General features: G+C 41.8%; 1 protein-coding gene across 1 annotated transcript in view; it reads right to left on the reverse strand.

Moving 5' to 3' along the window:
• TGM6 (transglutaminase 6) overlaps positions 1-22,136 on the reverse strand; it is a 48,206-nt gene extending 26,070 nt beyond the window's left edge. The window contains exons 1-2 of the mRNA XM_072632397.1: positions 22,051-22,136; positions 4,492-4,665 (exon numbers count right to left, since the gene is read on the reverse strand). Coding sequence (XP_072488498.1) covers positions 4,492-4,665; positions 22,051-22,057 — 181 coding nt within the window. The 5' untranslated portion in view covers positions 22,058-22,136. The remainder of the gene's footprint in view (positions 1-4,491; positions 4,666-22,050) is intronic.
• Between the last annotated feature and the right edge of the window lie 495 nt (positions 22,137-22,631).

The following is a 22,631-nucleotide window of genomic DNA, read 5'->3' on the forward strand; positions in this document are numbered from 1 at the left end:
AATCCTCCCTGTGCTGAGATCTGGGATATATGAAATCAGAATCCTAAGATCATACAGAGGAGACCTCAGAAGTCTCTGATCTGACCCACACCTGAACAAGAACATGCCCAAGTGGGTAGTCTGATGTTGTTTGAAGACCTCCCAGGTAGGGGACCCCAAGGCATCCCATGGTAGGTATTATATAAATGATTATTCCCTTTTTCCTCCTTCCCATTATAATTTTGAACAGTTCTACACATCAGGAAGTTTTTCCTTATGTCAAGCCTTAATTTGCTTCTTGTATCTCCCATTTATTTCTTCTAGTTCTGCTCTCTGGGATTAAGAACAAGAAAAAGTCTCACCCTCCTTCCATCTGACAACATTCAGATACTGGAAGACAATTAATGTGCCCCCTAAGTCTTTACTTCTCTAGGTTAAAGATCTGTAGTTATTTCAGTTGATCTTCTTGCATATGAAATGGAGGCTCACCATCATCCTGCCTGCTCTCTTATGTACACTAGTGTGGATACCAGGGTGGAAGGGAAGGGGACAAGGATTTTTTAAATGCCTACTATGTTCCAGGCACTGGATTACTAATTTTTACAAATATTATATCATTTAATCCTTGAAACCACTCTGAGAGGTAGGTGTTATTATGATTATAATATAACATAACACCACCACACAATGTAACGTAACATAGTGTAACATAACATAACATAGCATAATGTGTAGAAAAACTAAGCAAGACAGAGATTAAATGACTTGCCCAGGGTCACACAGCTAGTAAGTGTTTGAGGCTGTATTTGAACTGAGGTCTTCCTCATTCCAGACCCAGGACTGTATCCACAATACCACCAAGTTGCTTCACTATCCAGTTCATTAGTATCCTTTCTAAAATGTAACACCCACAACTGAACACAATATTTTAGATGGGGTGGGTCTGAACAGGACAAAGAACGGTAACACTATCCCCTCCCTCCTCCTGGACATTGTATTTTAGGATTCAGACTAAAGTTACAATTAGCTTTCTTGATTGTAATAGCATATATTTGAGAGGCCACTAGGTGGCGCAGTGGGGACATGCTGCGCTTTGAGTGAAGAAGATCTAAGTTCAAATTCCTCCCCACACATACTTAGTAGCAGCCTCCTACTGCTCTCAACCTCAGTTTACTTTTCTGTAAAATGGGAACAATATAGCATCTACTTTCAGGGTTGTTCTGAGGATGAAATGAAATGACATATAAGCGCCTTGCCAACTCTAAAAGGCTACATAAATGTTAGCTGTTACATTACACTGTTGACCCCTTTTTAAATGGTAGTCCACTAAAACCCACCCCCACACCCTCCACCCCAGGTCTTTCTCAGAAAATTATCTGCTTATCCCTTACAACATATATGCGAAATTGGATTTTTGAATCCAAGAACAAGACTTTAAATTTATCCCTATTAAATTTCATATCTCGTTAGATTCAGAACCAAGTTCTAGTCTGTCAAGAATCCTATTATTCACCATATCAGCTATCCTTTTGAGTTTTTGTATCATCTGCAAATCTGATAAGACTGCTGTTTCTTCAGGGGTGGGCCAGAGTCCCCTCTAAGGGGGATTTGTTAATTGTTAAATTTTTAGCGTCAGCATTTACACCTAGAAATCACTACATTTCTGAGCTTAGTGTATTTTTTTGTTGGTTGTCTAGACTTCAGAAAGTGTTAATAATGCAGATTAAACTTAAAAATGTGTGTGCAGACCAGAATTTCTCCCCCCTTGTTACATATTTGCCAGCACACTCTTGCATTATTCTATAAACATTGCTTGAGCTCAGTAGAAGCGCAACAGAAGGCTCAGAAAGTGAAGGCATTACCAGACTGGAGGTCTGGGGACAGTAGGACAAAAATAATTAATGATGATGATGGTGATGGATGATGATGACAGCAACTGGCTTTTATTTATAAAGAGTTTTGAGATTTTCTTAAACCTTATTGCTCTACATTCAACATCTGATTTGAACCTCATGAGACCCTTGCATCTATACCTTGGTTCAACTCGCTGATAAAAATGGTAAACAGCCCAGGGATAAGCACAGATCCCTTCGGCACTCCATTGGAGACTTTCTTCTGAAGTTGACATTAAATCATTTAATAACCACTCTTTGGGTCTGACCATTTTACTAGTTCGAAATCTATCTAACTGTACTATAATCTAGTTTACCTTTCTCCAATCCCCACAAGAACAGCATGAGAAACTTGGTCAAAATACTTTGCTAGAATCCTCTAGATGTAGCATTATCCTGCTCTCCCAGTTTAATAACTCAAGTCAAAAGAGGTAAGTCTGATGGGACCTGTTCTTGAGGAACCCAAGGTGTTCTTTGTGATGGTCACCATTTTCTTTTCTAGTTATTCCCCACTCAGCCCATTTAACAATCTGGCTCTGAATTTTGCCACAAACTGAGGTCAGGTTCACAGCTACTTTAGTTTGCAAACCTCCTTCTCTTCCCTTGCTTGACAACCAGGACTGCACATGTGTTCTCCTCCAATTCTGGGTCATCTCTCCTGCTCTCAAGGATCTTTCGGAGATCACTGAGAGTGCCTCATAAAATCCCATCTGCCAGTTCTTTCCTTACCTGAGGATGGACGTTATCTGGGCCAAAGTAATTTAAACCCATCAATGGCAGCTCAGAGCTATCACTGTTGTCTCCTGACTAATCTTGGGCATCAGTTCCCTATTAGCTAGTTATCTCTTCTGTCCTTTCTATTCCAAAGATTATTCTTCATGACAGAGAAGTAAGCAATGAACAGTTTTACTTTACCCCATTTTCAGTTATTATTCCATCTTAGAGTCTCTCCTCTTTTCCCCAATATAGCTAAAAAGGAAAAAAAATAGCAGCCACAGCAAAAGTGCTTCTTGTGATTCTTAAATTTCCTTGAGAGCTTTAGCTTATGTCAAGCTTTACCATGTTTTATGGGGCTCTGGGATTCTAGGATTCTAAGATTCCCTAATATTCTATGATTCTAGAGTTATATGTTCTTGCTTCTGATTCTAAGACTTGGGGATTATAGTATTCTATATTCTAGGGATATGGAGACTATGAGGTTTTGTAACAGATAAAATACAATGTAAAAGTCTTACTGTTGTTATGGTTATTGTTTTTTAAGTGGCTGGAAGATAACAGAATCATGCATCGAGACTTATAAGGGATTCTAAAGACCACCTAGCCTAAGTCTCTTATTTTCTATGAAAGGAAAGAGGGTGGATGAATGACTTGCCCAAGGTCACACAGGTAGTGACAACCAGGCTTTGAACCCAGCTTCTCTGACTCTAGAGTCCATGCTTTTTCCACTGTACCATGCAGAATAAAGGCAGAAATATGGTTCAGGGGTTGGGATGTTGATGGAAGAGATCAATGGCATTATCTTCTTTGCTTAACTTTTGTTCTTGTTCAACTTCTTTTGCATGGCATTTGGGGAACTTTAGACTCAAGACAGCTTCTATTATAATTGTCTTTTGTTGTTGCAGAGTCTTTGAAATTGGTTTTGGGTATAGAGTTGCTCCACAGGAATTAAAGGAATTTTCTAACTCTAAGTCAGGTTGTTGTCTAGGATCATGGACTTTGAATCAGCACTAGGCATAGATAGTCAAAAGAACAGATGTAGCCAGAGGGACTTCTGGCTCACTTTTGTTAACTGCCTTTAACTAGGTATGGGGCTCATAATCCCTACCATGGAATAAAAGAGCTATCAGGCTTCTTTTGTCAGGGAGAGGCTTTCTAGTCACAACACTTTAATAGAGGAGAACAAATCTATGGCCAACCAGTAAATAGCCCTAAAGAGCTGAGTCTCAGGAGATAATGACATAAAGACCAAGGAGACATCCAGAAGAAACAGTGGAAATAATGAAACACCCAGAAGAGATGATATGCCAAGCAAAGATGATATACCCAGCAGAGTACAGAGATAGGATATCTGGCAGAGCAGTACAATGATATTTATAGAGAGAACATTGATAAATGTAGTATGAGAGTTTCTCCATCCATGAATATTCCTAACCACATATGTTCTCTCCATATATGTTCCCTCCATATGTATTTCTTGGTCACAAATCTGCATTTCTATCTTTTCCCTTTGTTGGTATGGTAACCTGTGGGAGAATGTACCCCACCTGTACCTGGCTGAATCTATTCTTGTCCCTTTATTTTCCATGCTATTCAATTGAACATCTTTTGTTTAGAATTAAGGTGTCTTTTGGCTAGCTGGTAAAAGTTAACTCATGGAATACCTCATCCTAGGATAGTTTTCTGAGGGCCCTTTTGTAAGGAGATTCCCAGAGGCTACTTTTGAGTTCAATATTGTATGTTCTAAGATTCTAGGATTCTGTATAAATCCTGTGATACTGGAATAAAATGTTTCAAGGTTCCATCACTTTGTGGTTCTACCAAAGGGAAAAACGTAGTAATGGGGTGAAAAGCACATTCAAGGAGACCTTCAGTAGGTGAGAGGAGAAAGGGGAGAGAATACCTGTTTCCACAGTGAATATCAAGGTCTCCTCACTTTCCAGAGCCCTGCTGAACCTGAAGCTGAGTGTGAACCTCTGGCCCCTCCTCACCACCATCTCTGAGCCTGGGTACTCTTCTGTGTGGTGAGCACGTGTGTTTTTCTCTTGTTGCCAGTCCATTTCTGTTATTTTGATTGCTGGGGGATCCAGATGCAGGGGAGGAAAGAAGGGGAAGGAGAGGAAAGAAACGAATATAAACCTTTAGGAAAATCCCCCTCCTCTTCTTCCCTCATTGCTGACTGTCCCCTGCTTAATAAATTGTAAAAGGGACAGAGGAGACATAACTTGAAAAGGACCACTTTGATCATAGTCCTTGTGCATCCAAAAACCTTTATTGATTTCCCAGTGTTTTCAGCATAGACTCTAAGCCCCTTAGTCTGGTATTTGAGGCTCTCCCCAAGCCCATCATTCCAATCTTATTTCAATGAAACCTGTGCTCTGACTGGGTCACTCTTTTCACTCTCCCCCAAACCTTGCAGTTTTCTGCCTCAGTGTTTACTTATGCTGTTGTCTTCCTACCATCATCTCTACTTCTAGGCTGATAGAAAGTCTTAGCCAGGGTGTAATACAAAGAAGACTGGTGTTGGAGTCAGGAGACCTGAGCTGGAGTCTCATTTCTGGTACTTACTAACTATGTCACCATAAAAAAAAAAAGTCAATTGACTGCCCTGAGCCTCTGTTTTCTCTCATCAGTAAAATGGGGATAACAATCCTTGTGTCTATAGTTTGCTTCACAGTATTGTAAAAACAGAGCTTTATAAATCATAAGGTGTTATAGAAATGTGAATTTGCCGTTGATATTTTTGTTATTATTATCATTATTTTTCAAGCCTTCTCTGACTTCCCTAGCCCACTGAGATCTCTTCATCCTCTGAGCTCTTGACTCCTGGGGTGGGGTGGGGGGATGCTGAGAGCAGAACAAATCACACACTGTGTAACTCCTTCCCATTCCTGCCCCCACAATCACAATTGTATCCTGGAGAACTTTGGCTACAGTGGATGCCCAGGGCCATCATCACAGGAAAAAAGGGTCTCAACTGGACTCCCAGAAGGGTGGGTGACAGTAGGGTTGTCCAGGCCTTCAACATGAATAAGGAGAATGGGAGAGGTCTTTGGGTAGCTCCCTGAGCCTCAGGAGTCATGCTCCATGAGACCCTCCCACTCAGGAGTTCAGAATGATGGCCTTGGACTTTGCCATCGCTCCTGCCATATTGGTTTATTCATGGTGTAGCTTTTCCCTCAGATCTGTCTTGTATAAAGCCTTTGTTGTTGCTGTTCCAGGTTGGACAGTCTGTGTTCTAAGTTCCAAGATCCTTTCTAACTTGAGTGTTTATATCACATGTTCTAACAACCCTTCCAGGTCTGATGGTGGTGACAATGATAACACTTTTCCACAAAATCTGATTGTATAAAGCCCACATGTCATCTATTGAAAATATTTTTTTTCAGTGTTTATCAACAGTTGCTCCTTAAGGATAGACTGGTTTGAGAAGTGTGACCCATGTCCTATAAATGAAATAATATCATATTCATAATGGATCTCACTCTTTGAGCTCTTTTATTGCCCAAGACCGCCAGGCTCTGTTCTGGTTCTCTGTGTGCACACCCTCCCCAGCTGGACTGTGAGTTTCTTGAGGGCAGGGACCAGGTCTCTCTTCTTTTTCTCTCCAGAGTAGGAGCATAGTAACGCCTTACTGACATGGTGTTTGATCTGCATTCTTATGTCCCTTTCTTCCAGCTTTAGAGGTCTTGCTTTATCTTCCAGAGTCCTTTCTAGTTCTGGCAGTCTATATTCTAAAGCCCCTACCATTCTTGATAGCCTGTGTTCTATATTCTAAGGTCACTTCTAGCTCTAGTGATTTATGTTGTATGTTCTAATGCCCTTCTAGATCCAACAGTCTGTGTTCTATGTTCCAAGATCACTTCTAGCTCTAGTAATTTATGTTGTATGTTCTAGTGCCCTTCTAGGTCTGACAGTCTGTGTTCTGTGTTTCAAGGTTCCTCCTTTGTCAAACTCTGTTTTTTGTTTTTCCAGTTTTAGAGCTCTGTAATTTTATGAAACTAAATATCAATGGCCCCTAAAACCATCCCCTTGCCTTTGGCAAACTCCAATTTCTAGGCACTTTGCCCAGTCCTGGGACCAGCTTTTCTCAGTCTATGAATCACTCCTGGAGGGTAATTGGCCTGAGGAAGGTTAATTGTAGGGCACTCACAATAGGCTCTATTCCCCATACCCTAGTGGCATGGCTCCTGCTCTCTGTCATCCTTCTGCCTCCAGGCTAGTCCGCCCTCTCACTCAGCTCAGATTGATAGGGTCAGGCGAGGGAGGACCAAAGGGAGGGGTGAGAGGTGACAGCAAGGAGACAGAGTGAGCATCTGCTTTTCTCCTGAGCTTCCGTATGTTGTCTTCAAATCCATCCTGGACAAGGCTGCCAAGCTAATCTTCAAAATGGTCAGCTCTAATCAGGTTACCCTCTACCCTCTTCTCTCTCTCTCTCCCTCTCTCTCTCTCTCTCTGTCTTTCCCTCTCTCTCTCTCTCTCTCTTTTCTTCTCTCTCTCTTTCTCTCTTCTCTCTCTCTCTCTCTCTCTCTCTCTCTCTCTCTCTCTCTCTCTCACACACACACACACACACACACACACACACACACACACACACAGTCAATGGCTCCTCTTGTGTCAGTCCACTAGCATTTGCTAGGTCAACTAGTACCTACCATGTGCCAGGGACTGTGCTAACTAAAACACACTTACTCATGGGATAAAGTGCAAACTCCTACTTTTGTCCTTTTCAGGCCCTTCATAGTCTGACCCCAACATACTTATCTATCTTCAGCTCTCTTCCTTTCTTACTAGACCTGCAACGATCATCACAGTTCCTGTGTGCTTGACCCCAGAGGGAAGAACTAAGAGAATATGTATTATTTTTCTCTTCTCTGCACTTTTGCTCATACCTTTCCATCCATCAGGAACGCCCTCCTTCTCTAAACTGCCACCTTATGCCCAATACTGACATACCTGTTGACATCCTACACCTTACTTAAGACCGCTCTAATGCTATCTCCTCCAGAAAGCTGCCTCCCTGCTGGAACTGATCCCTCCCTCCTTTGAACCCTGCCTCCCCCCAACCTGCCACAGTACTGTTTCTCTAACCATCCAAAAGCACTCAGTACATCCTGTCTCATGTTATAGTTTGTTGTCTTATTCTTCTGGCTAGCCTTCATCAATCACTCTCCAGTTCATTAGGCTCATTCAAGCCTCAAGCTGTGTGTCATTGATGTCCCCTCCCCAAGTGTTAGTGACAACAGCACCGCCCCCCTCCCCTCCATGTGCCAGTTCCAGGGCTGTGCCCCCAGTCAGTTTCAGCAAGTATTTTTTTTTTAATTGTATTATTGTGAGTCTCATGGTGGATAGTCTACCACTTTCCTCTGCCTCCTGGCTGCTTGGAAAATAACCATAGGATCTGAAACCTAAAAGGGACCTCAGAGGCTCCCTGGTTCAATCTTCTCATTTTACAGATGACAAAACAAGACTCAAGGATTTGCCTTAAGGTCACACAGGTAGCAAGGATGAAAGATAAGATTTCAACTCTGGTTCTTTGACTCCAGAATCAGGACTCTTGCCATGGTGCCATGATAATTGGCCTGTGGTATTTGGAATTTTTATCTGCAGAAAAGAAGCCTCGGTGAGTGGAGGAGAGCAAGTGAAGAAGAGGGACAAGACTTGTTCTATGTGACCCCAGAGGGAAGAACTTGGAATAATTAACTCACTGTTAAACAAATATTCATTAAGTGGCCTTTCTGTATGCAGTAGCAGTGTGGAATAGTGGATAAAGAACTGGTTTTCATGTTGGGAAGAGCTAGGTTCTAATTTTACCTTTGATCTATGTTTGCTGTGTGACTCTGGGCAAGACTTAACCTTTCAAGGCCATGGAGAATCCTCTAAGTTAGGGATTCTCAACAGTTTATATGTCTTGAACCCCTTTGGCAGTCTGGTTAAGCTAGAATAATGTTTTTAAGTGCAGAAAGTAAAATATATAGGATTACAAGAGAAACCAATTATATTGAAATATATTTATAAATATATATATATGCACATGTATGTTATATGTATACATTTTAATAGTGAGTTCATGGACTTCAGGTTAAGAACCCTGGCCTATAACTACATGGAAGATGTTGATTTTATATAGGGTGTCCTCAAATTCTTAGTGTGGATTAAAGCTGCATGGGGATTTGCACTCAGGTCTATCTATGACTCTAAGTCCAGTATTCCAATCACTGAGCCACACTTCCAGAGCATCATGATCTCTGAGTTCTCTTCAGTGATTTACAAATACCTCTATGTCCAGCCTGATATTCTGGTTACAGTGTGACCTTTGCCCTGTGACTACACTGTGGTTTAAACCACACTAAGACTTTTGGGACCCTCTATGCAGTCCTCACCATGGAGCTCTCCATATTCAGATGAAATCATAAGCCTAGACTCTCCTGCCCCCACAAAAAACGAATGTGGCAGGTACTGTGTCAAGACACAATGAACAACAACCTCTCTCTTTGTGGGGCTTGCAAAGAGGCAGGTTACACTAAGAATAATGAAAAGTTTCAGATCGAAGCTGTTAAAAATGGGATGAGCTAGCCCAGGAGGTAATGAGTTCTCTAGTCAGTCAGTCAATGAGCATTTATTGAACTCCTACTAGGTGCCAAGCACTGGGGATATAAAGAAAGGCAAACAACAGCCCCTGACCTCCCTGACCTCCCTGACCTGGGCGGGGGTGAGGTCATTACTCATCTCCTCTTCTGGGCTTTGTCCTCTGCCCTAGCAGCAGAGCTGGATTCCCTGGGCAATTTGGCTCCCCATCATGATCTGGGAGAATAAGGATCATGCCTTTAGCAAACAGATAATTTTCAAGCCGACTACTTTCGGCCTTTTAAGTTTCTAAAGTCCTTTCATGCCTCTGATTTCCTTTGATCCTCATAACCTTTCCCTTTTAGGTAGGGAGGGATTGTGATTTTCCTTTTACATATGTGGAAGCTGAGGCCCAAAGACAGGGAGACCAGGTGAAGAGCATGATGTGGGAGAAGAAGCACAGGACTGAAGTCAGTAGGACGGGCTTTACCCAGGGCCCACCACTATATTTGCTTTATGGTCTGGGGAAACTTGTCTCCCCTCTCTGGGCCTCAGTTTCCTATTCTGTAAAGTGAAGAGGCTGGGCCAGTTGATTTCTAGGGCTCCTAAGCTTCTAAGTGCTGTGCCTAATACTACCTGGGTGGAGGTGTCAGAGCCGGAAGGAGAAGCCAGGACGTGCAGCCCTCTCCCATTCTCACTGTGCCCCAGGGTCTCTGGTGGAATGCGGTGTTTATCTCCTCCACAGAACTTTCAGCATCTCTACCCTGTCTTGGGCCTCTTTCTGCTACAATTATCTGCAGAATTATCTTACTGGAAGTGAGTCATCAGGCAGGAGGTGAAGTTAATGGGCAATAATTACCTGAGCCCTTGGACTAGGTCCAGACTGAGTGCCAGATCTGGGGTGGGGGTGATTGTGAATCACAGACTCTTCTTTAGAGCCAGAAGGGACTCGAGAAGTCTTCTAATCCAACTTTCTTGCAATGCATTAATCACCACTATATCATCTTCAATATCTAGTTGTTTACTTTTTACTTTAACACCTGTAGTGATGGGGAAATTGTTACCTTACAAGACATGTTCCATTTTTGAACATCTCTTATTTAAGAAGTTCTTCCTTCTATTGAATCAAAATATGCTTCCCTGTAACTCCCCTTCCCTACCTCCTCCAGAAATTGCTTCTGGTTTTCCACGCTGCAGTGACTCAAAACAAACCTAATTTTTCTTCACTGTGATAACCTCATTACCATGGTCTCCACTAAGCCTTCTCACTGCTGAACATTCTCAGATCCTGTAACAAGGTTGAATTCCCCAGCCAATTACCCTCCTCTGGATACTATCCTTTGTTTGATGATCAGCTTTAGAGGCAGGGGGCATTTCCAGATCTTGCTTCCATGTAATCTTAGGCACAGTTTAGGAACCCTAGAAATCACCTAGCCCAAACTCTACATGTAACAGAATAGGAAACTGAGGCCCAGAGAGGGGAAACAAAATGTTTTGATAACTGTATTTCAACACAATTGGTATTTTTAGTAATCCTATGTATTTTACTTTATGTGTTTAAAAACATTATTCTGAGAAAGCACCCAGAGGCTTCATCAGACTGCCAAAGGGATCCATGACACAGAAAAGGTTAAGAACCCCTGCCTCAGAGTGTTTATAGGTCTTTCCCAAGAGACTCTGCTGTCTTTGGGCTTGACGCTATTAATGAAACATCATCTATAAATAGAAGAATCTGGAGGACCTCACAATCCACAGGTAATCTCTCCTTCTCCTAGACTCCACCCTGGATTCAGTATACTTTTAATGAGCGGACATTTTCCCACTTTATCCCTTTCCCATTTATTATTGATGACATTTAATATCATTTTTGGACTTTTAATAGGGACCAAAGCCTGAACTAATTAATCAGACTGCTTTGTTTTTCTCTAAAAATGTCTTTTCCTGTGTCAGCAACTTCAAAGACCTGTTTATCACAGGATGCCTACAACCAGAATGGTGGGGTTTTTCTTATCTTGATAGGCAGGGACAGAGGAAAACAGACATCCTAGGATCTTGATTTCCAACTGACTCTACCTTGTTAACTGTCTTGCCTCACTGAATTTACAACTTATACAACTAAGAAAATTCGTTTCTCATGGTAAAGTGTATTTAAGCCTGGTCATTCTTTTATCAGGCAGTCAGAGGTTTCATTCTGGCTCCATGGCCATGTAACAGCTAGCTTTAAGGGAATAAACAATGTGCATTCAGCCTGTTTGCCTTTTTTAAACCAAACTTTCAGGTCGACATTATCACAGAGTCATTTTTGTTATATCTTTCAAGGGATACTGCATGACCTTGATATGAAGGAGAGACTCTTTGATATAAAAGCCTAGGAGACGTCACTTTCATTCTGTGAGATTAAGGGCTTTTGTGTAGTTAACAAACAACGAACCCAATAGCATATTGTATTCTTGACATCTTTCAGTCAGTTGCGAGATAGTAAAGATGTCATTTATTGTTGAATATCATGACCATTTTCTGTATTTGCCCCACCAGTACCCTCATTGAGGATGCCTTTGGTTTGTATAGAAATGACCCTCATCAAGATTTTGTACAGAAGGGAGAATAGGAATACAGGCCACTGGTTACTGATATTCTGTTACCTTTTTTTTTTTTTTTTGTATCAACAAAGTCTGAGGTTTTTTTTACATCTTTGGTCTCTTCTCTTTTGGATACTTTGCACATAGGTCCCTGTGATAATTTTGATCTTTATGTTGTTTGATATTATAGTTATAATGATAGAACTCCCATATGGAATCACTTAGTCTAAGTGGTCCTAATGTCCATAAAGCATATAGGCAAAGACAGGCAAAGGTTATATTTTCCCTATTGTTCTGACTTATACTAACCTCGTGTCAGGCACTTTATGCTCTTAGCTTCTGATTGGACAGAACTCCTGATGGTTTGTAAAAACTTTCTTCCTCCTGCTCAGACCCTCTCCCAGCTTCCGGTCTCAATACAGAAACTCTCCCTACCCAAGTCTCACTCAAGTCCAGTATCAATAAGTGACCCTGAAAACTTCTCTACCACTTCTGGGTCTGATTAGGAATGTCTCTCCCACATCTGGCACCAGCGACCTGTTCTCAACCAAGCTCATTTTTAGGGAATATAATTTCACTACCTGAATCTAAACTTTGAGCATGTTATTTCCCCCACATGTTTTCCTTCCTCTGGTGCTGGGTGAGTTTCTTGCATCCATGCAGTAAAACTTCTGTCCACTATGTTGCTATATAGTGTGGGTGTATATGATTTTTTTTTTACCTGCTTACTGCACCACTTAGTAATAAAGCTCTTGTATGTGCCAGTTTCTTGAGTATCAGTTTCCTATAAATTCTTGAATCCAGATCTTTGCTTTAACCAGAGCTGTGAGACCAAATAAAATAGTCCCTCAATGCGCTCACAATTTTATCTCCTCCAACCCATCTCTATAAATCCTTGATCCAATCTAATTTTCCAATCTTTATTATTTTTAGTGCCATTTCTACTTCAGAGAATGTGATGTTAGTATCCAAGTGTGGAGGATCTACTATTCTTGATGGGGAAAAGTGTGTTGTAACTGTTTTTGCAAATCATGTTCCTTCTCCTTTGCCTTTTTCTCCTTACTCCTTGTCTTCTTGCCCTTTACCCTCCTTCTCCTCTTCCTCTTCTTCCTCCTGCTTGTCTTCCTCCAATATTCTTTCTCTTTTCATCCTTGAATGCCCTTGGGTAACTTTGTTCAGTTGGGTATCATGCTAAGTTTTCCTTAGACTAATTTAGACTAATAAATCAACTTTTATTACATGGAATCATAGATTTAGAGCTGGAGGAGATCTTAGGGGCAGATGAAAAACTGAAGTACAACGAAGTTAAATGACTTGCCCAAGGTCATACAGTAAATGGCCCAGGAAGGAGTACTGCCTTATCCACTACACCACGCTACTTCTCATGAATAGAGTCCATTATGATTTTCAAGGCACTTTATGTATATTATCTCTGATGCTCACGGCAACCCTAAATTATTATCCCTATTTTTACAGTTGGGGAGAGCAGTGCACAGAGAGATTAAGTGACTTGCCCAAAGTCACACAGCTAGTGTCTAAGGCAGTATTCAAACCAAAGTCTTCCTGACTCCACGACTCCCCTTTAACCATTATACAACCCTGCCACTTGGTAGTGCTGATGAAGGGTCCTAAAATTACTTGTAATGGAAGAAAGCAATAGGGAGATGACCTCTCCCAGGAAGAGAGAGGAAGGTTGTTGAGAAATCTGGGGTGGGGGGTGGGGAGCTTATTTTAAGGGTATGCAGATTCATTGTCTGTGCCAGGTTTGAACATGGATGAACTCCCCTCCATAACACCGACAGGTGTGTTTGTGTTTGTATAAGAGTAGATCAGACCTACGTCAGCTTCTTGGACTCACCCACAATTTTGCTGCCCCCGCCCCACTACTCTCCACAGCTGAGTGGCCTCCTCCCAGCCCCTAAGACAATGTCATTATAGGTCTATAATCCTACATGCGTCTGTTTAGCACATTCCAATCTGTGTTTCCTTCTTCCTTCCTTTCCTGGGAGGAACAAGAAGGGTAAGGGGGTTCTGTTGAAAAGACAACTAGGTCACCTAGTTCTGGATACAGACTCTCCAAAGAGTCCTGATACCCTTCAAGAGACAAAGTGGTCCCCTATCTATCACAACAGGGTGTAATGCTACATCTCCCTGCCCTCTCCAAGGTCCTGAAAAAGTCTATCATTCTCCAAAATGGGAGAAAGGGAGAAGAAATCTCTAGATCTTTTCCACCTGAAGAAAAATGGGTTTCCAGGGTGAATCAAACTCCTTATGGCAGGAGGGGCAAATGTCTGAGATTTCAGGTCTGGAGGAAACATTTTCAGGCTGGGCCAGAGGTCAATGGGACTGACTCCTCTTGGCACCCTGGCTTGGGCTCCTTGTTCCCTAGAGAAACCTAGATTTAGGAAGAAGTCTATTACAAAGGGGGGCATGGAAATTCTGGGGTGAGGGGAGAAGTGGAATCCTGTGAGCAAGGATGCCTCTGAGCTGGGAGGAAAAAAATTTCTATTTGGGCATCATAAGAAGATTGGCTTAGCATGCAAATCAGTTCAATTCAATAAACATTTATGAAGCACCTACTAGGTTCAGGGCCCTTTGCTCAATGCTAGCAATATAAATGCAAAAGAACATAGTCCCTGATCTCAAGTAGCTTATAGTTAAATAGGGAATAATATGACATGTGTGTAAACAAGTCATATCATACAAGGGAAGGTAATTGGGGCAAAGAAGAGGCCCAGACAATGCGCTCTGGAAAAATTTATGGAGGAAAAGAAGATTTTTAGCCGGGAGTGGTCAGGGAAGTCTTCATGGAGGAGGTGGCATCTGACCTAGACCATGAAGAAAGAAGAGGATTTGAAAAACATGTTGATGAGGACAGAGAATTCTAGGCATGGGAAGAAGCCTGCAGGAATACTTGGGAAGGCTTAAATCATACCTTTGCCTAAACTGGGTTATCCTTGACCTCTTCATGATTTCACCATCTGTGCTCAGCATCTTTCCTCTCTTTCCTTTTTCTCCCTTGTCTCTGTCTCCTTCCTTTTCCTCTCCCATCCTCTGGCTAAGAAACCCATTGGCTCCAGAGGCCCAGAGGAGAGCCACCTCTGATTCCTTGGCCTACATAGAGACTTTCTCCAAGATGACCTTTCCCCTCCACATTTCTCAAGAAACTGAAACTCTCCTAGACTCGACTGGTCCTTTCTCATCCAATTCCTCAGAAATATAACAGAAAGACAAATGCCCCAGGGGAGATGATGGTGGTAGGGTATCACACCAGGCCTCTTTTAGAGAGTCCCTCTTCTTCTCTCTACCAGTCCAAATCCTATACTGTCTTCTAGACCCAACTCAAACATAGCTTCCTTGAGAAACCCAGCTCTCAAGGCTCCCCTCAGGTCTCCTATAGCACTTTCCGTCTGCACTATATAGGCTCACACTTCTCTGTACTTCATTATTTTTTATAAGATTATGGCCCTCAGGGCTCACCTGGTCCAACTCCCCCTCCCACCCATTTATAGAGGAGGAAACCAAAGTCTGGGTTAAGTGACTTGTCCAAGGGCACAGAGCTAGTAAGTGAGGGAGCAGCACTTGAACCCAGATCTTCTAACTCCTGGTCCAATGGTCTTTCCATTATGCATGAAGCATTTTCTGTGCTTGAGGTGGGTTTCCACAACCAAGCTATTCAGTGTAGTAGAACACACATCTCCCCACTCAGGTAATCCTTAATGAAGGTTTAAGCCCCAGAGACAAATCCTGGAATTCAGATAGTCTCCTACCTGGTCTTCCCCCATGCCCTGCCCCAATTTATCCTCCCCACTCTTGCCTGAGTAACATTCTTAATGCACTCCTATGTTTAATTCAGTCCTCTATCCTTCTGTGATTTTCTGCTACCTATGGAATAAATCTGAAGCTCTTGATCCTGGCATTCAAGACCTTTTTCATCTTTTCAGTGCCCAGCACAAGGTCTTGCTCATGCTCCTATGGCAGGTCCTTAAATACTTTTTGAACTGGTGAATGGCTAAAACTTGAAGTCACCAGATTTGAGATGGGGAAGAAGGGGAGGAGTTGAAATCTTTTCTTATTCCTAAGAATTCTGAGGCCAGTCTTTTCTCCAGAAGTCAATAGTCTGATAACCTGTGCTTGCCTGGTTTAAGTTTAGTCATCTGCTACCTCACACCTAGATTAGGGTCATAACATTTTAACTAGTTTCTCTGATTTCAGCCTCTTCCCCTTCCAATCGTCCTTCATATGCTGCCAATCATTTACCTAATTCATTACTGTGAGGGTGTCTCTCTGAGCATATCACTCAGACACCTTCCATGACTCCCAGTTGCCTACAGCAGAGGGGTCAAACACTCAGCCTACAACACTCCTGAGTATATCCCAAACCAGATTAAAATGTAGTTCCTATACCATTTTAATATACTGATATATTAATATTTTGGTGTATTAACACATGCAATACATATGTATATGGACACATATGTATAGAGCCACGTACACATGCACACAGACATGTACAGTCTATATGCCTGTGTGCATATATACATGCATACACATATATACATACAGTTCCTTCCAGGTCTGACATTTTTTGTTCTAGATCTGACATTGTTTTCTGTGTATAAACGTTCAATGGAAACCTTCACTTAATCAAAGATTCTGTCTGTGCTGGAGTTGACCTGGGGTTGGTGGGCTGTTGCTTTGCTGGAGAGAGAGGCTAATGATTTATGGTCTGCATTGGAAGAACTAGCTTAATGTCTAATTAATCAAAATTAGCTGTAAAGGTCAGATGTCAGTGACACATTAGCCAAGGACATAATGGAACAGATTAAAAATCAATTACACATAAGTCAGTCACCCAGATGCACTCTGGAAGGAGGGTGTAGCAGGAGGTTTCTAAGTCAATATGAGGCCTGCAGTCATCCTTTTTTGTAGTTGTTCAGTTCTTTTTCAGTTGTGCCTGACTCTTCATGATCTCATTTGAGGTTTTCTTGACAAAGATACTGGAGTGGTTTGGTATTTCCTTCTCCAGCTCATTTTACAGATGAGGAAACTGAGGCCAACAGGGTGAAGTGATTTGTCCAGGGGCACATAGCTACTAAGCCTGGGGCTAGATTTGAACTCAGAAAGATGAGTCTTTTTGACTCCAGGCCTGGCACTCTATCCACTGAACCACCCACAATCATTCTTATGTATAGTTTAATGGCCCCCATTTCTATTTGAGTTTGACTCTATTGGCTTGTAGAATTAAGGCCAAAAACTTTAGGTAATAGGAGTTTTCCAAGCTTCAGAGTCTAGTACCATTCTAACCTTATCTCCCAATACTACTCACCCAAACCCCAGCAGGGTGTCTCTCTATGGTTTTATATTTAGAGATCAACTAATTGAAAAATCATCTGCTGCAACTAGAAGTGGCTCTGGTCCACACTAGCTGTATGTGTTTGGCTCTCTTTGCTGATTCAAATGGGGTAGGACCCCTTTCCTGCCCCTTCCACCTCTGGCTCAGTGTTCTGCTCCAGACTTGGTAGAATAGGAACATTCAGCAGCTCAATCTCAGCCAGTATCAACTGCTTGGGATTGAGTTCACTTAAGCTAGGTAGTCTTCCAAGAGCTATCCCCTCCCTGTGTCTCTCCAGAGTGCTTCTGAGGTGTAATTGATTTTTAATCTGTTCCATTATGTCCTTGAATAATATGTCACTGACATCTGACCTTTACAGCTAATTGATTAATTAGGGGTTTCACTAATTCTTCCAATGTAGACCAAGAATCATTAACTTCTCTCTTGAGCAAAGCAACGGCCCATCAATCGCAGGTCATCCCCAGTACAGACAGAATCTTGGATTAAGTGAATGTTTCCATTGGACATTAACATTCAGAAAACAGTATGTCAGATCTTAAACAAACAAACAAAAAGTCAGACCTGGAAAGGACCATAGAAAATACACTTGAAGTTCAATGGACTCTAGAATATTGGATATCAAAACTAGAAAGGACCTTAGAATACAGAACATAGAACATCAGGGGTAGGAGAGATCCTTGAACCTAGAACTCTGAAAGAACTGGAAAAGACATGAATGATTCTTTAGCCTCATTTTATAGAGTGAGTTATCTGCAGAACTGGTGCTAGAGCTCAGTTTTTGTCTCCAGTTCTAGATCTCTTTAGCATACCTCACTGCTTCCTGAGTTATCTGCTAGCCTTTATTTGGTGCTGACTACTCATAAGACTTGGTGCTGGGGAGATTGTGTGGACCCCTACACAATAGGTTGACACAATGGAAAGAGTCCTGGACTTAGAGTCAGGAGTCCAGGGTTTGAATCCTACCTCAGACCATTACTATGGGTACAAGTAGTTTAACTTCTTGGAAATTCATTTTCTTCACTCATAAAATGGAGATAGTAATATCTGCACTGCTCACTTCATAGGATTGTTGTGAAGAGAATATTTTGCAAAACCTTTGCATTATGGAAATGAGAGGGGGGAGAAAGGAATAAGCATTTCAATAGTACCTACTACGTGCCAGGCACTATGCCTTAGCACTTTACAAATATTATCCAATTTGATCCTCGCAGAAACCCTATATGGTAGGTGTTGTTATTATCCTCATTTTATAGTTGAGGAAATTGAGGCAAATACAGATTAAGTGACTTGTACAGAATGAGAAAAATCTTTCCCTAGGCTCTCCATCCTTTGAGGAATTCCTTGGATTCTTTGGTTACATGCCACGTAACATCTGAAGCTGTATTTGAACTCAGGTCTTTCTATGTGTCCTCTTCAGGGTGATGAAATATGTACAAATGAGCACAACACAATGCTGAGTATGAACAGGGCTCAATGAGGGACAGACGCTAAGTGCTCCAGAAAGGAGAGATTCCTATAGGTTGGGATGGTCAGAGACAGCTTCCTGGCATAGAGAAACTTAGCTCAAAGAAAAAATCTCCAAGCAGGCTCCCAATTGTCTCAACTCACATTTCTATGTGAGGCAGTGAAATGGTGTGAAGAGAGAGAGAGTTGTCTTTGAACCCAAGAAGACATGGTGAAGTCCCATTTCTGACCCTCTCTGACTGTGTGACCCTTTTCCATCTTAGTATTTTAGGCACTTTCTAAGACTATAAATTATAGACAAAGAGCTCCCTGCTTTCACCGACCAGATAAAGGGGCAATTTATCTGGAAGTTCTCTAAATAAAATCCTCCATTTAGCTTTAAAACCCTGGCCCCTACCCAGCATTCCTGTCTTCTCATACTTTACACACTCCTCCCCTTATGTGCCCACCCTGCAATCCAGTGACACTGCTGTTCCTCACACAAGAAACTCCAGCTCTTGTCTCAGGGCATTTTCACTGCCTGTCCCTCTCCCCTCCCCCCTCCCCAATCATCCCCCTCTTTATCCCCACTTCTTGGCTTCCTTCAAGTCCCAGCTAAAATCCCACCTTCTACAGGAAGCCTTTCCTCATCTCTCTTAATTCTAATATCTTTCCTGTGTTGAATATCTCCAAATTATCCTACATATAGCCTGTTTGTATGTAGTTATTGGAATGTTCACTCCTCTATTAGAATGTGAGTTCCTTGAGAGCCTTTCTCTATGTTCCCAAGATTTAGTACAATGCCTTGAACATAGTAGGTGCTTAACAAGTGTTTATTGACTCACTCTGTACCAATGAAATGAGCTGGGCCTTATCCCTATTTCTATGGAGTTTAAAATTTTCAAAGCACTTTCCTCAAAACAACCCTGTGAGATAGGAAGTGCCAGAATTATATTCCCATTTTTAGAGATGAGGAGTTTGAAGGTCAGAGAAGTTAGGTGGCTTACCCATCATCACACAGATAAGTGAGTTTCGGAGTTGGGATTTAAACCTAAATCTTTTGATAAGTCTTGGCTCTTTCCATGGCAGCTCTCCAAGATCTGATGCAGAGAGCTTCCAGGGTAAATGTGGAGCTATAGTCATGCTCCAGGGCCCTTGATTCTCATGCCCACCCATCCAAGATGGTTTTAAGAAACTAACAGGCTTAGGGATTCTCAAGGAAGAGAAACTAAACCAAATTCAATGAACTCTTGTGGGGCTTGTGTCCTTGCTAAATTATCTGCATTTTGGGCATTAATTATAAAGAACTGATTCTTTCTCAAACCATACGCCCACAAAGAATGCTTAAACATTAGAAGAAGAAAAAAGTAACAATAGAAAAAAATAGAACATGGGTAGAAAAAAGCTGTGGACTTGGAGGTGATAGATAAGATTTTGAACACTAGCTCTGGCATTTGGTAGTTGCGTGGAAATCACTTTTCCTCTCTGGGCCTCAGTTTCTTCATTTGTGAAATGAGGAGAAAGATACTTGCAATACCTGTCTTACAGGGATGTTGAGGATCAAATGATATGATGATGTAAAACACCCTGTGGCCTGTAAAGCGTTGTATAGAGGTGAGCTACTATTTCAGGATTTTAACAGCCCTTTAAACTTGTCGGCTAGGGACCAGACGTGTTAGGGAGGAGGTCCTCACAGTCTCTGATTATAGGCTAGGCCCTTGGATTCCCTGCTTATGCATCATCAACTTTTCCTTAAGTCCAGAAGATTAGGAATGGTTTTTTTTTAAACACCAAATCGACACATATTTACTGAGTGCCAGCTCTATCCAAGACCTTGAACTAGGCTCCCCTTTGTGAAAGACCAAAGAAAATGATATCCTTGTCATTTCTACTTGGGTTTGGAACGAAGAAATTCTTTAGGCCCCAAGTGAGAGTCTTCTTTTTTCCAGCTAGAGACACATGGGTTTAGTGCAGTGTCCTTGAGCTGAATGAAAAAGCCTTTGGCCCCTATCATTACCCTTCCAATTTTCCTCACTACTCATGAGATATAGGTAAATGAGGTCTACAACTTGGTCTAAAGATCATCTAATCCAGTTCCATCATCTTACAGATGAGGAAAGCAAGACCAAGACAGTGTCAGTGACTTGCCCAAGGTCACACAGGTAGCAAGTACCAGAGCTGGGAATTGCCAGCCGGCTCATAATAATAGTTTACATTTCTATGATACTCTATGGATTTTTTTTTAAAAAGAAAGTTAGTATACAACCATATTTCAAGACAGGGAATATAAAATTATAACCCACATTTCAGAGTAGAAGCAACTGAGGTTCACACGGGCTATGTGACTGTGCTTGGTAGCATAGTTTAGGAAAGGTCAGAGCTGAGATTCAAATCCAGGTTTCTGGCTTTGAATCTATAGCTTTTAGGGATTCCACTAAAAAAAATCATTGCCTACTGAATAAAGCCAAGGTTATTTTTTTCTAAGTCTGGCATTCAAAGCCCTCCATAATTTGACTCCAACCTACCTCCTCATCCATACTTCCCTTCATGCATTTCATGTTTCATTCAGACCAAACTCCCCTCAGTCACTTGTTCTCATCCTGCTCTCTTTCATCCCTATGCTTTTCCCCATTCAATTTCCCATTCTTAGAATGACTTCTGTCTATCCATCTCCATCCCTATATCTCCATCTGGTAAACTGTCTCCCTTCTTCCAAGGTTCAATTATATGCCATCTCCTACATGAAACCATCCTTGATCTCTTCTTTTTCATTTCCCTCCTCCTTCCCTTCAATCAGGTCCTCTTTCTCTAATTTTCATAGTGTTCTGCCTGGCCCTTTTATGTGCAGTTATCACTCTTTCCTTTGTACCTTAGATATTTGTATACTTCACCTTTTTCCATTAATCAATAATTGCTTTGAAAATAGGGTCTATGTCACCACTACCTTTGTATCCCTAGTGCCAAGAATACCATCTTACTTTTGCAAATTCATAAAATGTTAGCTTTGGAAAGGACTTTAAAAAATCATCATGAGGCCAATTTCATTGGTTTACAGATGAAGGCACTTAAGCCCACAATGGGGGATGAATCGGCCCAAGACTACACAATTACGAATGGCAGAGCAGGGACTCAAACCTACATTTCTTAACTCCTAGTCCCATGCTCCTCCCAATGCATCATATAGTTTTCCTTATACATTGTAGGCACTTGGTACATGTTTGTTGAATTTAAATTGAGGCTTTGGTTCTAGTCCCAAGTCTGGCTGCTAATTCACTGTGTGACTTTGAGCAGGTTTTTTCCCTCTCCCTTAGCCTCAATTTACCTATCTATCAAATGAAGGAATTGGAGGAGATAGGTTCCTTCTAGCTCTAAGTCTGGGGATCTACAATTCTGCTTGGTCTTCCAATCAAAGGTCTCATCTTCCAGTGAAATTCCAGGGACCACAAGGACATCTCTATTTCTAAAGGGAAATCATCCCTCCCCCCACCCCGTGGCCTAGTGCCCAAGTTCCACTCACCAGCCATGATGGTTCCAGGGGCCCCAGACTCCCCTTTCCCTCAGCACTTTGGTGAAAGGACAGGACAGTGTTAGCCAACAGCCAGACGGAAGAACATTAATGAGGGAAGTCTGAGGACACTGTTCAGGCAAGGAAGCCAGCATTCAAAGGCAGGGGCGTGGCCCCTTCAACCTTCAATAAGATGACTTGTTATTCACCAGGTAAAGCACATAATCATCCACAGTAATTACCTTCACTCACCTGTTCCTGGAAGGTGGCCATGGAAAGCAACATCCCAGAATGGAGAGTCCTCAGAATCTGAGAAGTGGGGAATGTTGATGTTAGTCGGGTCCTTTGAAAATCAAACACAGAATGCAAAAACTGGGAGGGACCTTAGAATATAGATTCCAAGATGTCAAAGCTGGAAGGAAATTCAAAGCATAAAATATCAGAGATGGAGGAGAGCTGAGTATAGAATGTCAGCAGAAATGGAAGGGACTTGAAAACATAAAACAGAACACCCAAGCAAATTATTTCAGAGCCTAGAAAGTCAAAATTGGAAGGGACTTTAGAGCATAGAACATAGAACATTAGGGGGATTG

This window comes from Notamacropus eugenii, chromosome 1 (assembly GCF_028372415.1).
Source record: "Notamacropus eugenii isolate mMacEug1 chromosome 1, mMacEug1.pri_v2, whole genome shotgun sequence".
NCBI classification, from domain to species: domain Eukaryota; kingdom Metazoa; phylum Chordata; class Mammalia; order Diprotodontia; family Macropodidae; genus Notamacropus; species Notamacropus eugenii.